The sequence below is a fragment of the Opisthorchis viverrini genome (assembly GCF_000715545.1).
Source record: "Opisthorchis viverrini unplaced genomic scaffold opera_v5_466, whole genome shotgun sequence".
NCBI lineage: Eukaryota > Metazoa > Platyhelminthes > Trematoda > Opisthorchiida > Opisthorchiidae > Opisthorchis > Opisthorchis viverrini.
In genome coordinates this window covers 56,399-70,005 of record NW_008752130.1, presented here as the reverse complement: position 1 = coordinate 70,005, position 13,607 = coordinate 56,399, and the positions used below count along the sequence as shown (strand labels likewise).

The 13,607-nt window shown below is 46.1% G+C and overlaps 2 protein-coding genes across 2 annotated transcripts in view; one reads left to right on the top strand and one right to left on the bottom strand.

Moving 5' to 3' along the window:
- The window catches only part of T265_15392 (hypothetical protein), a gene marked incomplete at both ends in the record, with an annotated part of 28,996 nt that extends 15,544 nt beyond the window's left edge, over positions 1 to 13,452 (top strand). Inside the window, 8 exons of the mRNA XM_009177884.1 lie at positions 1,491 to 1,580; positions 3,728 to 3,782; positions 4,423 to 4,616; positions 7,556 to 7,789; positions 10,329 to 10,637; positions 10,813 to 11,214; positions 11,767 to 11,928; positions 13,066 to 13,452. Of these exons, the coding sequence (XP_009176148.1) occupies positions 1,491 to 1,580; positions 3,728 to 3,782; positions 4,423 to 4,616; positions 7,556 to 7,789; positions 10,329 to 10,637; positions 10,813 to 11,214; positions 11,767 to 11,928; positions 13,066 to 13,452 (1,833 nt within the window). The remainder of the gene's footprint in view (positions 1 to 1,490; positions 1,581 to 3,727; positions 3,783 to 4,422; positions 4,617 to 7,555; positions 7,790 to 10,328; positions 10,638 to 10,812; positions 11,215 to 11,766; positions 11,929 to 13,065) is intronic.
- On the bottom strand, positions 8,629 to 9,054 carry T265_11272 (hypothetical protein; the record flags this gene model as incomplete). The annotated part of the gene is made up of 1 exon (XM_009177885.1): positions 8,629 to 9,054. The coding sequence occupies one exon, from the start codon at positions 9,052 to 9,054 to the stop codon at positions 8,629 to 8,631; it is 426 nt and encodes a 141-aa protein (XP_009176149.1).
- Positions 13,453 to 13,607: the final 155 nt, after the last annotated feature.

Here is a 13,607-nt window from a genome sequence, read left to right as displayed (position 1 = left end):
CTGTAAATGCCGTATTTTTGTCCGTGAACGTGTGCAGTTTGTTCGTAGTACAGAACTGTTGTAACATCCTTCCGACACGCAGCTCTCAGGGGACTGGCACACTGCTAGACTCTTCAGAACCAGACAGGTGTCACCTGGGAGTAAAAAGTAATCACCGTGCCTGTGAATTTCACACTGTCTTGAGTTTCTCACTGCCGATTCTAAACATGACTCTTTTTACGGCATCCCCCACATGTACAGAACTGTTGTAACATTCTTCCGACACGCAGCTGCCAGGTCTGCCAGGGGACTGGCACACTGCTAGACCCTTCAGAACGAGATAGGTGTCATCTGGGAGCCAAAAATAATCGCCGTGCCTGTTGATTTCACACTGCGTTGAGTTTCTCACTGTCGCTTCGAAACATGGCTTTCTTACGGCATCTCCCACACTAAAATGTCATGAGTGTAGCCTAGTCGTCCTCGTGAGTTCTTGTTCCCTGATCCCAACAAAGCTCAAAGTTCAGGATCAGGCTCCTAACCGAGGAATCAATGACTCAGACCCATACTCTAGATCTTCTGTTGAGACCTCGGAAACTCCAGAGTATCATATCTTTCGTGTTTATTTCTGGATGTGGCAGTTTTATGTGTACGGGTGCCATATCTGAGCGATTTAATTTGATTGAACCCTTCACCTATTAGTAACCGCTTTTCGCTAGGTTCTTTTTCAATTTTGGCTGCAGCTTTTGTCCCTCCAGAGGGGTGGACGCTGTAGAGTGGATTACAGCCTAGTGCTTTTCATGAGTGCCAGTCTGTCTTACCTTGTCTGCCACGCATGACGAGTTTTCGTTTGCCTGGGATTGTGGTGTCTTCTGTACCAAAAAGTGGTGCGAACCAAGGGATGGACAAAGTACAACTTGTTAGTGTAAACTGAAAGAAATCGCGAAGCGCCTGTATACTATCCATCTTTCAGGATTTGATGCCCGTTGCCCTCGTTGTGGTTGACTTTCAACACTGCAAGACAGTTACAAACAGTCGTTAGTGCGTTCATGCTACCATCTGGCATCTAATTGGATCGAGTGTTTGGCTGAAAGTATGTGCAATTTAGATGCTTTCGCAGACGAGCTCTAGACTCATCTCTCATTTTCGTGATAATAGGGCTTTGATCAAGCTGACTGGCATGGTTTCACGCACTGGGGCTGCTGCTGATGGTAATACAGACGCTGTCGTGAAATCAGTAGCTTGTCAAGTAAGAGCTGCGCACCAGTTTGACGTGACAGACCAAACACCGTCATTATAGGCGGTTCTTTGCTCTAGAGAGTCTTTACTTTACCAAGCTGGCGACGCCGTTCTGCCGCATGGGGAATCAAAAATTCATCAACCCATCTGGATGCTGTTAAGCGAACAACATGAACACATATTAGGACGCACTGGTGGTTACCAATGCACCTGTCTGCTCGTTTCACTCGCCGCCATTCGTATTTCGCTTGACATCCTATCATCTTTTTTAACAGGGGGACGGCGTTTATTTTCTTTCAAACAGCAAAGATCAGACTGTCCGACTGTGGGATTTGCGAAAGCACACCCAATCAGGAAAAGATCAGGTAAGATTGATTACATTTTCCTGATTACTCTCGCTGTTCTGAATGGTGACGAGTGTCTTGTAAAATCTCTAACAAGTTATTATCTGCTTCCGACTCTTGCCTGCTCAGTGAATTGACGTTGTTGGTTGCACGTGAATCGACAAGATTTTGATACTTTGTGAAGCCGAGCGGGCCAGGCTTCTCGGCCGTAGCAGCGCCTAAAGACGTGCGGTATAGTGGGATCCGCGTGGATTCCTGCCTAACACAATCCTTCGTGGATTTCAGTCAGCGATAAAAATTCGGTTAATATCCCCAGAAGGCTATCTGTTTCACAGAGCTCATCCACTTAAGGGATGGAAATGACTTACGTATTATCAGTCCACGACGTGATGATGATAGAAATTCTGGTTAGTAAACTAATTTTGCTGGTCACGGTTGTCTTTCCCAATGATACGAGACGCATCGATGATTAGTGGCACTGATATTTATTACCTAACACACGGCCAGTTGCATTAAAGTCATCGCCTTCACTATTCAGTTCACCCAGTTCCTATTGTGTAATGAGATTTTATGTCACGAAACTTGTTGAGTGATAACTTCTAATACGCGGCCATGTTCCCTCGTTTCCTCTATCCTCGGTGAACAACAGTCAACAGGTTACACTGGTTAAACCAGATGACCGTTTTCATCATAGCGCTTTCGTCGTTCAGCCTTGTGTTGGTCGGAGATTTGGTCGATCCAGCGCTTGGTAACGGATCCGACTCAATCACATGGGTGAATGTCGTCTGCCCGGATAGGGACCGCGGGACAAAACAAACCGATTGCTAGTGACCCTTACAAATATGACCGTGTCACTCGGCCACTAGCAGCCCTGTATTAAAGCTGTCGCTTTCAATGTGTAGCTCTCACTTCCTTTCATACTGGATGAACAAATCTATCTGTTGTCGATGCACAGACTGGGCCGTCACCACGAACGCATGACTGTCACTTCCTTCTATTCATTCTCCTCCAGTTGGGACCACCGCACGTCGGTGCACAGTTTGTGAGCTGAATTACTGATTGACTGACTGACTGGTTCATCTGTTACATCACAAACGAGAGATTCAGCTGGGTTCCAGGCGAGTCTCTCGCAAAACCAACTTAGTTAGCAAATGAGTGTATTCCGCTAGTGACAGTTCGTTTTGGAGTAGGTAGGTGATAGTCATTTCCGGGTTTGACATATGGATTGAAACAGTGGTTTTTTATGCATAGTTTTTGTTGTGATGCTCTCATCTGTCATTGACTTCAGTAAAGGCATGTTCATGGTCAACCGTTTGACCTGCCTCGAAGACAAGTTCAGCAATCCGGATATCCAGATATATTCATCACACTCTCCCACCCGATTTCACAGTTATGGCTTCGTAGAACGAAGTTGTGATTGCATCAATTTCGTGTGATGCCAATATTTCGTTTGATACTGTCAACAGCTGACGCAAAGCTTGCTTCCAGGTTAGCACGACCTTCCAGAACGACTTTCATTCCGTTTGCCCGCCACAGAACTGAGCCCCCAGTCAACCATCATGTGTCATTCGACCTTTTTGTAATCACTGTTGTCGTGTTATTCACCTATAAACATAACACCTTTGGTTGAATTATTAGCACCCCTTAACCTATGTCCTATACATATTCCGATAAAATGGATCCAGGGGACCTAGTGTTACGTGTATGTTCACGATAGTCCATCACTTTGCCGTCACACGTAAGTATCTGTTGGAGAACAAAAGAGATGGTCTGAAAACATACATAGGTTAATGACAGGCACACTGGGTTGGTTTTGGACAACTGAAGCCGATACTTAAGGTCGCCTTTTTGACCATGAGCTCATCGTCATCGGTGCAGACTTGGTGGTCGGGTTGAATGTTGGTACCATTTCTGTACCAAACGTAACGTGTTTGTGATGTTCGTGACTGTCGCATCAATACAAAAGNATACTTAGGTCGCCTTTTTGACCATGAGCTCATCGTCATCGGTGCAGACTTGGTGGTCGTGTTGAATGTTGGTACCATTTCTGTACCAAACGTAACGTGTTTGTGATGTTCGTGACTGTCGCATCAATACAAGTGCTGTTGATCGCCTACAGATCCTCACCATTGTACAACCTTCGTATTTCTTGTTTGCTTCCATTGCAGTTTTGCCGACCTCGGGCGAACTGGGATTACCGAGTTCACTCGATTCCGAAAACCTGTACGTTACCGGACAGGGTGTCCTTCTCTCTATTTAACCTTATTGATTTCCATGTACTTGTAACTTTCGGTGGTTCATAGTATAAACGATTTCCCAATTTGAGAGCAGTATTCGAAAGTCACGGGACTTGATTCCACTTGCTCTCGAAAGCCCTGGTGTTCGATCCAGTCGCGTGGCTGTGAACGTAGTCATTTGTTAAAATTTCACTTATTGTCAATTTCCTTCCTGTTTTTGGCCAGCACCAAATGTAGCGGGCTTTGTATGACCTTTGACATCTACTCTTACGAAAATTCATCCTCACTGTATTGAGCGAAGCGAAACCATTCTCAATCGATGACGTATGCTGCATGTAGAGCGAATGATAAAATGCGGGCTGTTGAGGGATGATAGGTTGTAGGTTGGCGTTGTTCGTTGCACAGCCGCTGTACGTTGAAAGGACACCACGATGACATGGATATTGGTTTAGGCAACACACTTCAGTCACTAAAAGATGTAGACAAGATCTTTCCATTCCACTACCTAACCGTGTGCTTCTTCTCTTCCAGAGGAAGTTTTTCCATGCCTAGCTTACGTCCGTTTTTCAAACCTGGACCGTTTAGTGTCTTTTTATGCGTCTTCTCGTGTTCTTCTTCCATTTCAGACACCAACCCGCGCCACTGGCATAGTGGCTCTAGCCGTGGTGATCAATCCGTACTCACTCTGAGGGGTCATACAGTTCGCTACACACTCATTCGTGCCCGTTTCTCCCCGGCCCATCAGACTGGACAGAGATACGCTTATGCTGGTAGTACCTTGGATGGTTGGTGCATCTGGGACCTGTTCACTGGCGAGCTGGTGGGTTTTGGTGAACCACTTTATTTGGGATTCTCCGCTGATTACGCGGAACGTTACCCTTTCTATGCTAATGAATTGTGGTCTGTTGCCTCATCATCAGGTATAGCGTACCCCGTGTTCGAAAAAAAATGTCTAGGAAGTAAACAGAGTAAAACAGGCATGGGTGTTATTAGAAGGCTAAGAGAAGTGACTGCCGAGTTTCGAAAAAAGTTCTAAAGCTACACACGGGGAAACGAAAAGCAAATGAGATGGATAGTTACTTAGACTATTTTCATGAAATGTTTGATGGCCACAAATGCCCCTCTGTTTTTGTCAGCCCTACATTCAACAATAAGTTTGGGCTAGGTTAACACAGCACCCCGGGGAAGGGACTTAGTGCTAGCCTATCAGAATCATTCCGACGTGCTCAAATATCCGGGCACTCATTCATTCAATCTGGACAGAAACCGATAACAAGAGCGCCGTTAACCTTGAAATGAAGCCAAATCGATGACAAAAGCGTCGTTGACCTCGAAGTGCAGCCAAATTTTGCAGCGTCTCTAACCGGGCACAGTGGAGATCACATGGTCCCCATCCTGGAAGGCGAGTCACGCCGACAGCACCCAGACTTTTCGTAATCTGTTTCACATCCCTGTGCCAGGTCAAAGGCTGACCACCCCTCTGCTTCTGCCACTCTGAATTGGGCAAGGAAAACAGCACTCTCTTTGGCAAACAATGGTTTGTCATGCGCAATACATGACCTAACCATTGCAGCTTCTTGTACAACCGAACAACCGTTTTCTAGTAACCTCGTCACAGATTCGTCGACACCAACACACACGGGCTACGGTTCCAAGATGACGATTGTTGAAGACTTAAGTACGTCTGAGTTCCGCTGTTCGGACAGCCCAATCCTTATAGCGGTACAACAAAACAGCCCGTACTGTTGACTCGGATATGTCGCTTTGACGCCATAGGTCCCGTAGGTGTCTCTCACGAAGCGTTCGGCCAGGCATGCAAATTCTTCATGGATGAGGAGAGCTTGATCTCAACCAGGACGGATTCGCAAATTCCGTCCTCAAAACAGAGATTTCCGGGGTGGGAATTTCGTCCTGTAAGTGAAGCTAACATGTCCTGAAAAGTTGAGAAGCACCGTACAGCTGTTTCATCCTGATTGGGAATCATCAGCAGTGCGCATCTCAGGAAACTACAGAGAGTCGATCCCGCGACCTCCCGCCTACAAGTCTGAGCGAGCGACTGATCAGCACTTAGACGAGAGATTTGTGTTGTTGATTCTGTGGCCAGTATCGTCTTACCCCCCTGAGCTGATCCAAACTGGCTTCGCACGCACTAGTAACACTACGGCTACAAGTGCATCATTCAACTTTATTTGGATTTGACACGATAAACGTTCATGTTGATCGTGTGCTCGGGTGCGTAAGCGCGGACAGTCATCGGGACTGCTAGTCAGACAATTTGTTTTTATTCGGCTGCCTAGTTATCGGAGGCAGTAACATCGGTTTTGACACTGATGCCTCACTGCCACACAACAATCCGTTTAGCGTAATAACCAACGACTTGCGTTTGGGCCATTAACCAGGACGACGCTTCATTGGTTTACAAACTTAGCCATGGCAGTCAGCCACTTGCCGGAAAAGCGGTAAGATTCTAACGTTTGAGGAATACTGAAAGACTAAGGAAAGTCACTCCTGTGTCTCGATTAATCATAATAGCAATCGGAAGGAGGTCTGAGGCGTTTTAAAAGTGTCAGGGCTGGCTGCGTTGAGTAGTGTTACGTGTGTTAATATACGTGCTGCTAGCCGGAGATGACCTTGAATCGCGGTTAGTTGTTCGGTCGAGCGGTTCCATTGGTTGCTCCGTTACCCTGTTTCATCGTGCCCACGTGACCTTTGAGCTTGACATCCCCTGTCGTCGTAATCTGGTCGATGCTGAAGTGACCTTTGCCCTTCCGAGTCCCAGCTTGTGACCTTTATTGATTTGACTCCAAGTAGTTTCTTGTTTCTATGTTTTTCAATCCATTATTCGGTCCCCCCCTTGAGTGTTCCGGTTGAGATGTTGGTCTTTTATACGTAGAGGTGCGTAAATTGGATTCAGTTCGATGCACCGGTTGGCCAGATCTGCCGTGGAGTGCCTTGCTTCCAGAAATTCCCTTCCGTGTCTCCTGTTTCCGTACGCCAGGATTTCTGCGTTTTCCAGATTGAATTTGTGACCTTGGTTTTCGTGTTTAGATATCAAGAACGGGGAGTCATGTCTCCTGACGACCGCGTTGTGTTCCTCCCAGTTTGTCCGACGTAGAATTTGTTGCAGTTGTTGCGTTTGATTTGGTATATCACATTGTTCCTCTTGGTTTTGTCTCGGTTCTCCTTCGGTCTAGAGATTAATTTCCTTGGGGTGGCATTCGGTTTATGGGCCAGCTCAGCGTACAAGCTAACGACCAGTTAGCACATGTCCATTCCGCATGTATGCAGTCCTATGAAGCGTATGCGAATGCTAAAATCTCTACTTTTCGTCATCCTCATAAGGTGCTCCCTCCCAAAAAGGGTGCAGTCGTACTTGGTCCAGACACTGAGTACCCAGCTTTTTTCGTGGTAATAGACAATTCCGCTTCCAGCGCCCATTTCAATCTCGTTTACGTGGATGAGCATATTCCTTGACATGCCGTACACTAACTGCCGTTCATTTGATTTGTTATGGGTGAAGTTCATCGGATGACCGTGAGAGTTGGAACGTTTAACCAATCGGACCTATTTACTTGTTCCTCAGCCATCTATTACTTTGTTCAGCGAATCTTTGTTTGATACCCGTGATATGGGCATAGCAGGTGAATTTCTTTGATCCCTCTACAAAGTAGTGGTGAATAGAATTTACTTGTATTTATTTGCATCTACTTTGATTTACTTCAATGCTTATCTCAGAGGATTTCATTTTGCTTACCGTAGATACGGCGCAACTCCCATGGTCCACATGCTGTGCGAGATGTATACTGGCACCCCTGGGAACCGCTTGCAATGGCCTCCGAGCTCAACGGCTCTTTGAGTTGTTGGAAATCGTGTACGAAGGATCTCGTGGATGCTGACGAAGCCGTTCACAGTGATCGCGCTCGTTTCGAGTTATACGATCCTGATGGCGGGCGTTATCGTAATCGGCTTGCAGAGTCGGGTCTCCTGTATAGAGTGAGTTCTGAACTTCACCCCACGATGTAGCGTCTCTCGATCCTTACGGGAAATCGACAAATCATGATGTGGTTGTCCGCCTGTGCAAAACCACCTAGAGTTGATACACGTTGAGTTGTTCTGTAGAGCGGACTCTAATGTTGTCACATTCGAGGTTGCCCAGTGGTTAAGGTGCGAACTTACAAACCGGAAGGTCCGTGGTTCGAATCCGACTCTTGTATCTTGACTGCTCCAGTCTAGGCTTGGGCAACCTGACAGTATCTCGTCCCTCGTGCTTACTCTGAGTGGCGTGGTAGCTAGGCACCGAAAGGGCGATGCGGCTGGACAAAGTCACGACACTAGGTGAACGATCGAACCCTTTGTCTGGGATTCTACTACATTTCAATATCCTAGGTTCCCTCAAATGCAGGTCGTACCCCATGTATTTTCATCGGTTTCAGCCCGCTTGCCACATTTGGCTTGATTTGTCCTCTCTGTTTTTCCGGCACAAATTAGTACTCTGTTTCTCTACTCGTTTCAAGTTATGAGTGATTTCGATTGTCCCAATAGGCAGATTTTCTACACACAAACTGGCGTCAGGTATGAAAACAGACACGTACTCGTCCTGTTCATGTATGTTTGCCAACTTCCTGGAACAACCGGTTAACCTTCCAGTAAGCTATAGTTATCGATTTTTACGCTATGACTAAAAACAACTTAGTAGGATATCAATAAGGGAACTCAGTCATTCTTTTTCGGTGAGTGCAATCAAATTTCTATGGTTCGTTAAGAACACTATCTCTGCAAGCTACACCCAGCTGGGCGACGATGTTGTGTTCAACCCGTGAGCGGAATTCGCTTTATTGGGCCAAGGTTTCGGTCACCTGAGTGAATGGATCGGTTTTCTTCTCTTCCCACAAGTGCCCATCCGTCGATATACATTTGAGTCGAGTTGTTCTAATTTCCACTTCGCATTTGAGTAAGGTAACTGCAGAAAGATAGAGCCACTCTCCAGCATAGAGTAACCAGCAACCTTCCCTGTGAATCACCTTTTGGTGTAACTCACCCAAAGCGGGGCGTCTCATGGTAGCCAAGATAGTCCTCTTGACTCTGCCCAGGGAATGATTGTAGATATTGATTTGGTGACTGAACAGTTTTTCAGCTGAAGTCCTAGGAGAAACCAGAGTACTCACCAGTAAGAAAGTCGCACAATGGTTTGAGACTAGTGGCGACAAATTAGCTTGACTTGCGGTGGTCATTCTGGCTTTGAACTCACTTGCATACATGATTCATCGTCCACAGTGGCTCAGCTGCAAGACCAGGTATCAGGTAATACGGGCTCATGGGTGTATTTGTTGTTGTACTTGTCAAGCCTCGCCCTCTAGTCTCCTTTTCTGCAACTCGGTTTTCAGTCTATTCCCTCGATTTTCAGTACACATTTAGACAAAGATATTGTACAGGTTGGCGTGCCGTTTTTGAAGGTTGGTCCGTGCAGGGTTGTGCTTTTGAAACTCTGAATTGTCCGAGAAACGGTTTGTTCATTTTTTATTAGCTAGTTAATTAATTAATCACGACCAAAGTCTGCATGTAACTGTTTCGTTCAAAGCTGCTGGACGTTGCCATTTATACGTTTGTGGGCATCATGTGGCCTTTCACTCAGCCATTAAACGACATCCCTTTGGTCTCTTCTGCGACGCGTGCATCATGCCCGGATTGGCTCATCAGCCATGTTGATCAGTACTTTCAGCACCTTCTCACTAGATCATGCAATTGCAGTAAGCTTTACTGGGTCGGGATTGGATGATCTTAGGGCAATAGCATTCAGAATGACTACCCGGTTACTTTTCATTCAGATCTTAATGTTCAGGTTGATTTCACTGGATTTTACGACAGTATGTCGAGTTTGTAAAAAACGTTTAGCCTGCATCAGTCCCAAATGGTGTAGTTGGATTTCATCTGATAAATCTGATATTTCGAACATGGAAATTTTCACTCAGTTATCACCTTATTAAATTCGTTTTTGAGTGTTAACTACAGCCATCGTTAACCTGTAGGCGACAGTAACACTCTGATCTGTGACGCACTCCTTGGAGGCTTTCCTCATGAAAACTTCAACGATCCCCACGAAGATCTCATGCGGGCGACTGATCAGCATTTGACTGGTGCATACTAGAGATTAAATCCCAGGGAAGAATTGTCGTTTTCTCACACTTCGGATCGATAAAATATCGCATGCTTGCAAACGTTCGCAACCCACGCTCCCCCCTTACACATACTCTGGTTCTGCCACGTGCGTGTCTCAAGTCCACCTTATTGGTGACCTTGAGCAACCTGTTGAACTCTGGGTTGAACGTTAGCTCTAGTTCATCATTTTTGCTGTATATTACTCGGCTACTTCTCCTGAATGTTAGTTTCCGCAATTGTTCATCCTGATGATCCGTCAGTTTGTTTTATCCCCCTTGACTCGGTGAATATTTTTGGGGACATAGTAGAAGACTCTTTTCAAGATTTTCACACCCAGCTGTCTTTGAAGTTTCCTGATTAACTTTTCTCCTTGCAGTTTCCGAATGAAACGGAAATCGGCCCCCTTACCTCCGGTTCCTCTCAGTCCACAATAAGTGACCTCCATCAAGATGATGTTGAAACGGTGTCGTCCATTGACACAGACGATTCGACGTTGGATACAGAATACGAATACATCGTTCGCGGTTACAGTTGGGCTGGCAGCGATGAATCTGACCCGGACTTTGCCATGGATGTGTCCGACGTACAAAATTACACGAATGACATGGGAGAAAATTCACACATTCCAGTCACTCGGAGTCAAACAAGGGGTAGAGGAACAAGACGTTGTAGACGTTCTCGTGATGTCGTTGAAAGGTCTTAAGATTGAGGGATCGGCAAGCTGTGACAGACAGTTTATGGTTACAAATCATATATTAATGCTTTAAACAATTGCGTTCGAAGGCGTTTCACTCCTTCGCGTTCATCGTGACTTTATCTCCATCTTTGACTTCCGGTGAACCTTTTTGTACAGCCTCTAGATCAACTATCCCTATGCTTGTTTCCGTTTTCATGTGCTCATCTTGTCAATTTTTTCTTCAATTGATAACATGACTTTAATTGGGGTGAGATGCCTCAAGTGGTTAGAATGCGAATTTACTGACCAGAATATCTGTGGTTCGAATCCGACCTCTGCCTCTCGACTTCCCCTCTCTAGGCTTGGGCAACCTGGCAGTATCCCAGCCCTCGTGCAACCTTCGGGTGACATGACAGTTTGGCACCGAAAGGGTACTACAGCTGAACGACGAACGAACCGATGCCGTTTTCCCGTTTATATTCAAAAATTAGTCAAGTCGTGTACAAACCTTGTTATTAGCCGATTTCAAGTTTTTACCGAAGCGCCTTGTTTGGACTCGCCGCCCTTAATGCTCCTCATGAATTGGGTGAGTGATCTGGTCACGTGCTTACTTTTGTGAGGAGTAGTCAGTTTCAATAATGCCCCAGATCTCAACCACACATGACCGAAGGTCCACAGCAAGATCGGCGCACTGTCGGTCAGTTTTATCTTCATCAAGCACGCCCACAGCGATATGTTACATCAGCTCCGTCATTTAATGATTAAATTTCTAAATCAAACAGGCGAGACGTTCGATTTTCCTTGAACTGCCAGTCCGTAACGCATTACTTAAGTTACCAGTCAACCGTAGCAGAGGTAACTGTCATACTTGGGAGTCGCACAACATCTATGGCATTACCGGTTCTTTTTTCTACTTAGATAAGAGCTTAGAGTGGGTAATTGGTCACAAATTCGAGACTTTATGTGGAGCACTTCGGTGCTCAGTTGAATTATCTGCGGGGAACAGAATCGAGTTTCAAGTAAACGGGTCCGACAATGAATAGTTCATATCCGAAACATCCACCCCTCCGAATTCCAGGAATTCATCCATGGTCCCCACTGATGTGGCGCGGCCGTCGACTAACAAATCGTCGCAAAGAGACCAGGTCTTGTTGTATCGTTCAGCTGTAGCACTCTTTCGGGGCCCAACTGTCACGCCACCAGAAGGAAGCATGAAGGCTGGGATACTGCCAGGTTGCCCAAGCATAGACAGCGGAGGTTGAGCGGCAGAGTTCTTGTTGTGGAGTGGTGGTTTATGCAAGTTGGCGACCGTTTGAGCTATACTTTAAGATGTCTCCACAGAGTTTCCAATTCTTGAATGGCCTAGATTGCGTGTTGGAACTTGTCTGACTACTCGTTTCTCAAATGTTGAGTTACTTTGGTGGTATCACGCCGACCACCAGTGTCTTGCGGTCAAGTGTTTGAGCTAATGGCTCCGGTTAGTATCCCCACTCGTTTTCTTGTCCAGATTTGAACGCTCTGACAGTAGCTCAGACCACACACAACATTGATATACCCAAACAAAAACGCCATCATGCTACATCGGCCGTGGTGTGGTGGCACCATTCGGCCATCTTATTCGCTGTGTACAAGAGGATGAAGGAGGATCGATGTCCGACTGCTGACGCCTTCTATTGTTTAATCCTAGTTCCCTCTGTCCTGCATAATAATCACTCTTCTAGGTATAGATGCCTCAGTTAGGTAGCCAGAAAAATGACCGATCGCGCGAACTCACATTTGCCACTTGGAGTGCGCCATTCAAACCTCGTTCTCCCGCTTTTTATCACGTCTTTTAGCTTGTTCTCAAGCATCTTGGGCGAAAAACTCCCCTTAAACGCACTCTAGGTTTTGATGAGTTTTTGAAACAAGAATAAATTTTATATCCAAAAATTGAGCTTACAGCACCTTTTATTTGTAGACGCTATCAACTACGAACCCCAGGTAGCGTATCGATTGCTGCACCAGGTTGCCCAGTTGTTCACTTCCATAAGAATCCGCGCTTGTCAAAACGTAGAACATGAGGCTGACGGAAACTCAGGGACTGTCTACGTGTGATGAGCCTTGCCTTCGTAGAGTTCTCAGCAACCTTATGCACAGCGAATTCTTTCTGGACTAACGACTCTTAATGATATTACCCACTTGCACATCAATCCACTGTAGCTCTGTTCTAACGAAAAACACTTTTAATAACGGTTTACCGCTCTAGTGTTCTGGCTTGAAACATCACCGGGCTGTCGTGTCGGATCAGTCTCCACCAGTATCATTCATGATCGATGGCGGGTCTCTTTTTTCTGCCATGACAATTGTTTGAACTTATTTGGAAACAATGACACAGTCCGGGAGACTGAAGAAAACCATCACTCACACACTGATTTCCTGCTTCCGTGCGCGTTTGTAGCCCTCAGTATGCAATGTTTGTTCAAAACCTTCAATCCACTTCATCAGACACTTCCGTGTGTCTGATGAAGTCAGTGCAAGAATCTCAAAGGATCGAATCACGTTTGCTAATTTGTGTCACTTGTGGCGTCAAAAAGGCATCTCACTGGATCTTAAGGGTCGCGTGTACCAGGCTACAGTAAGGGCTGTGTTGTTGTATGGGTGCGAGACATGGCCTCTGCGGGTAGATGATGTGAGGCGTCTTCAGGTTTTCGACCACCGATGCCTCAGAAGCGTGGCTGGTTTCGGATGGCAGCGTGTCAGTAACGCGGCGATTAGAAAACGGGTATTTGGTTGTGTTGCAGGCACCTCAATCCGGGAAAACATCCAGTATCATCGACTGCGATGACTCGGTCATGTGCTACGCATGCCGAAACACCGTCTACCGAGACGAGTGTTGTTCTCCGTGCCTCCTTCAGGATGGCGCAAACCGCGGGGTGGACAGCCCATGACTTGGCAGAAAGGCGTGAAAGAGATCACGAAGAGTTTGGGTATTGTACACCT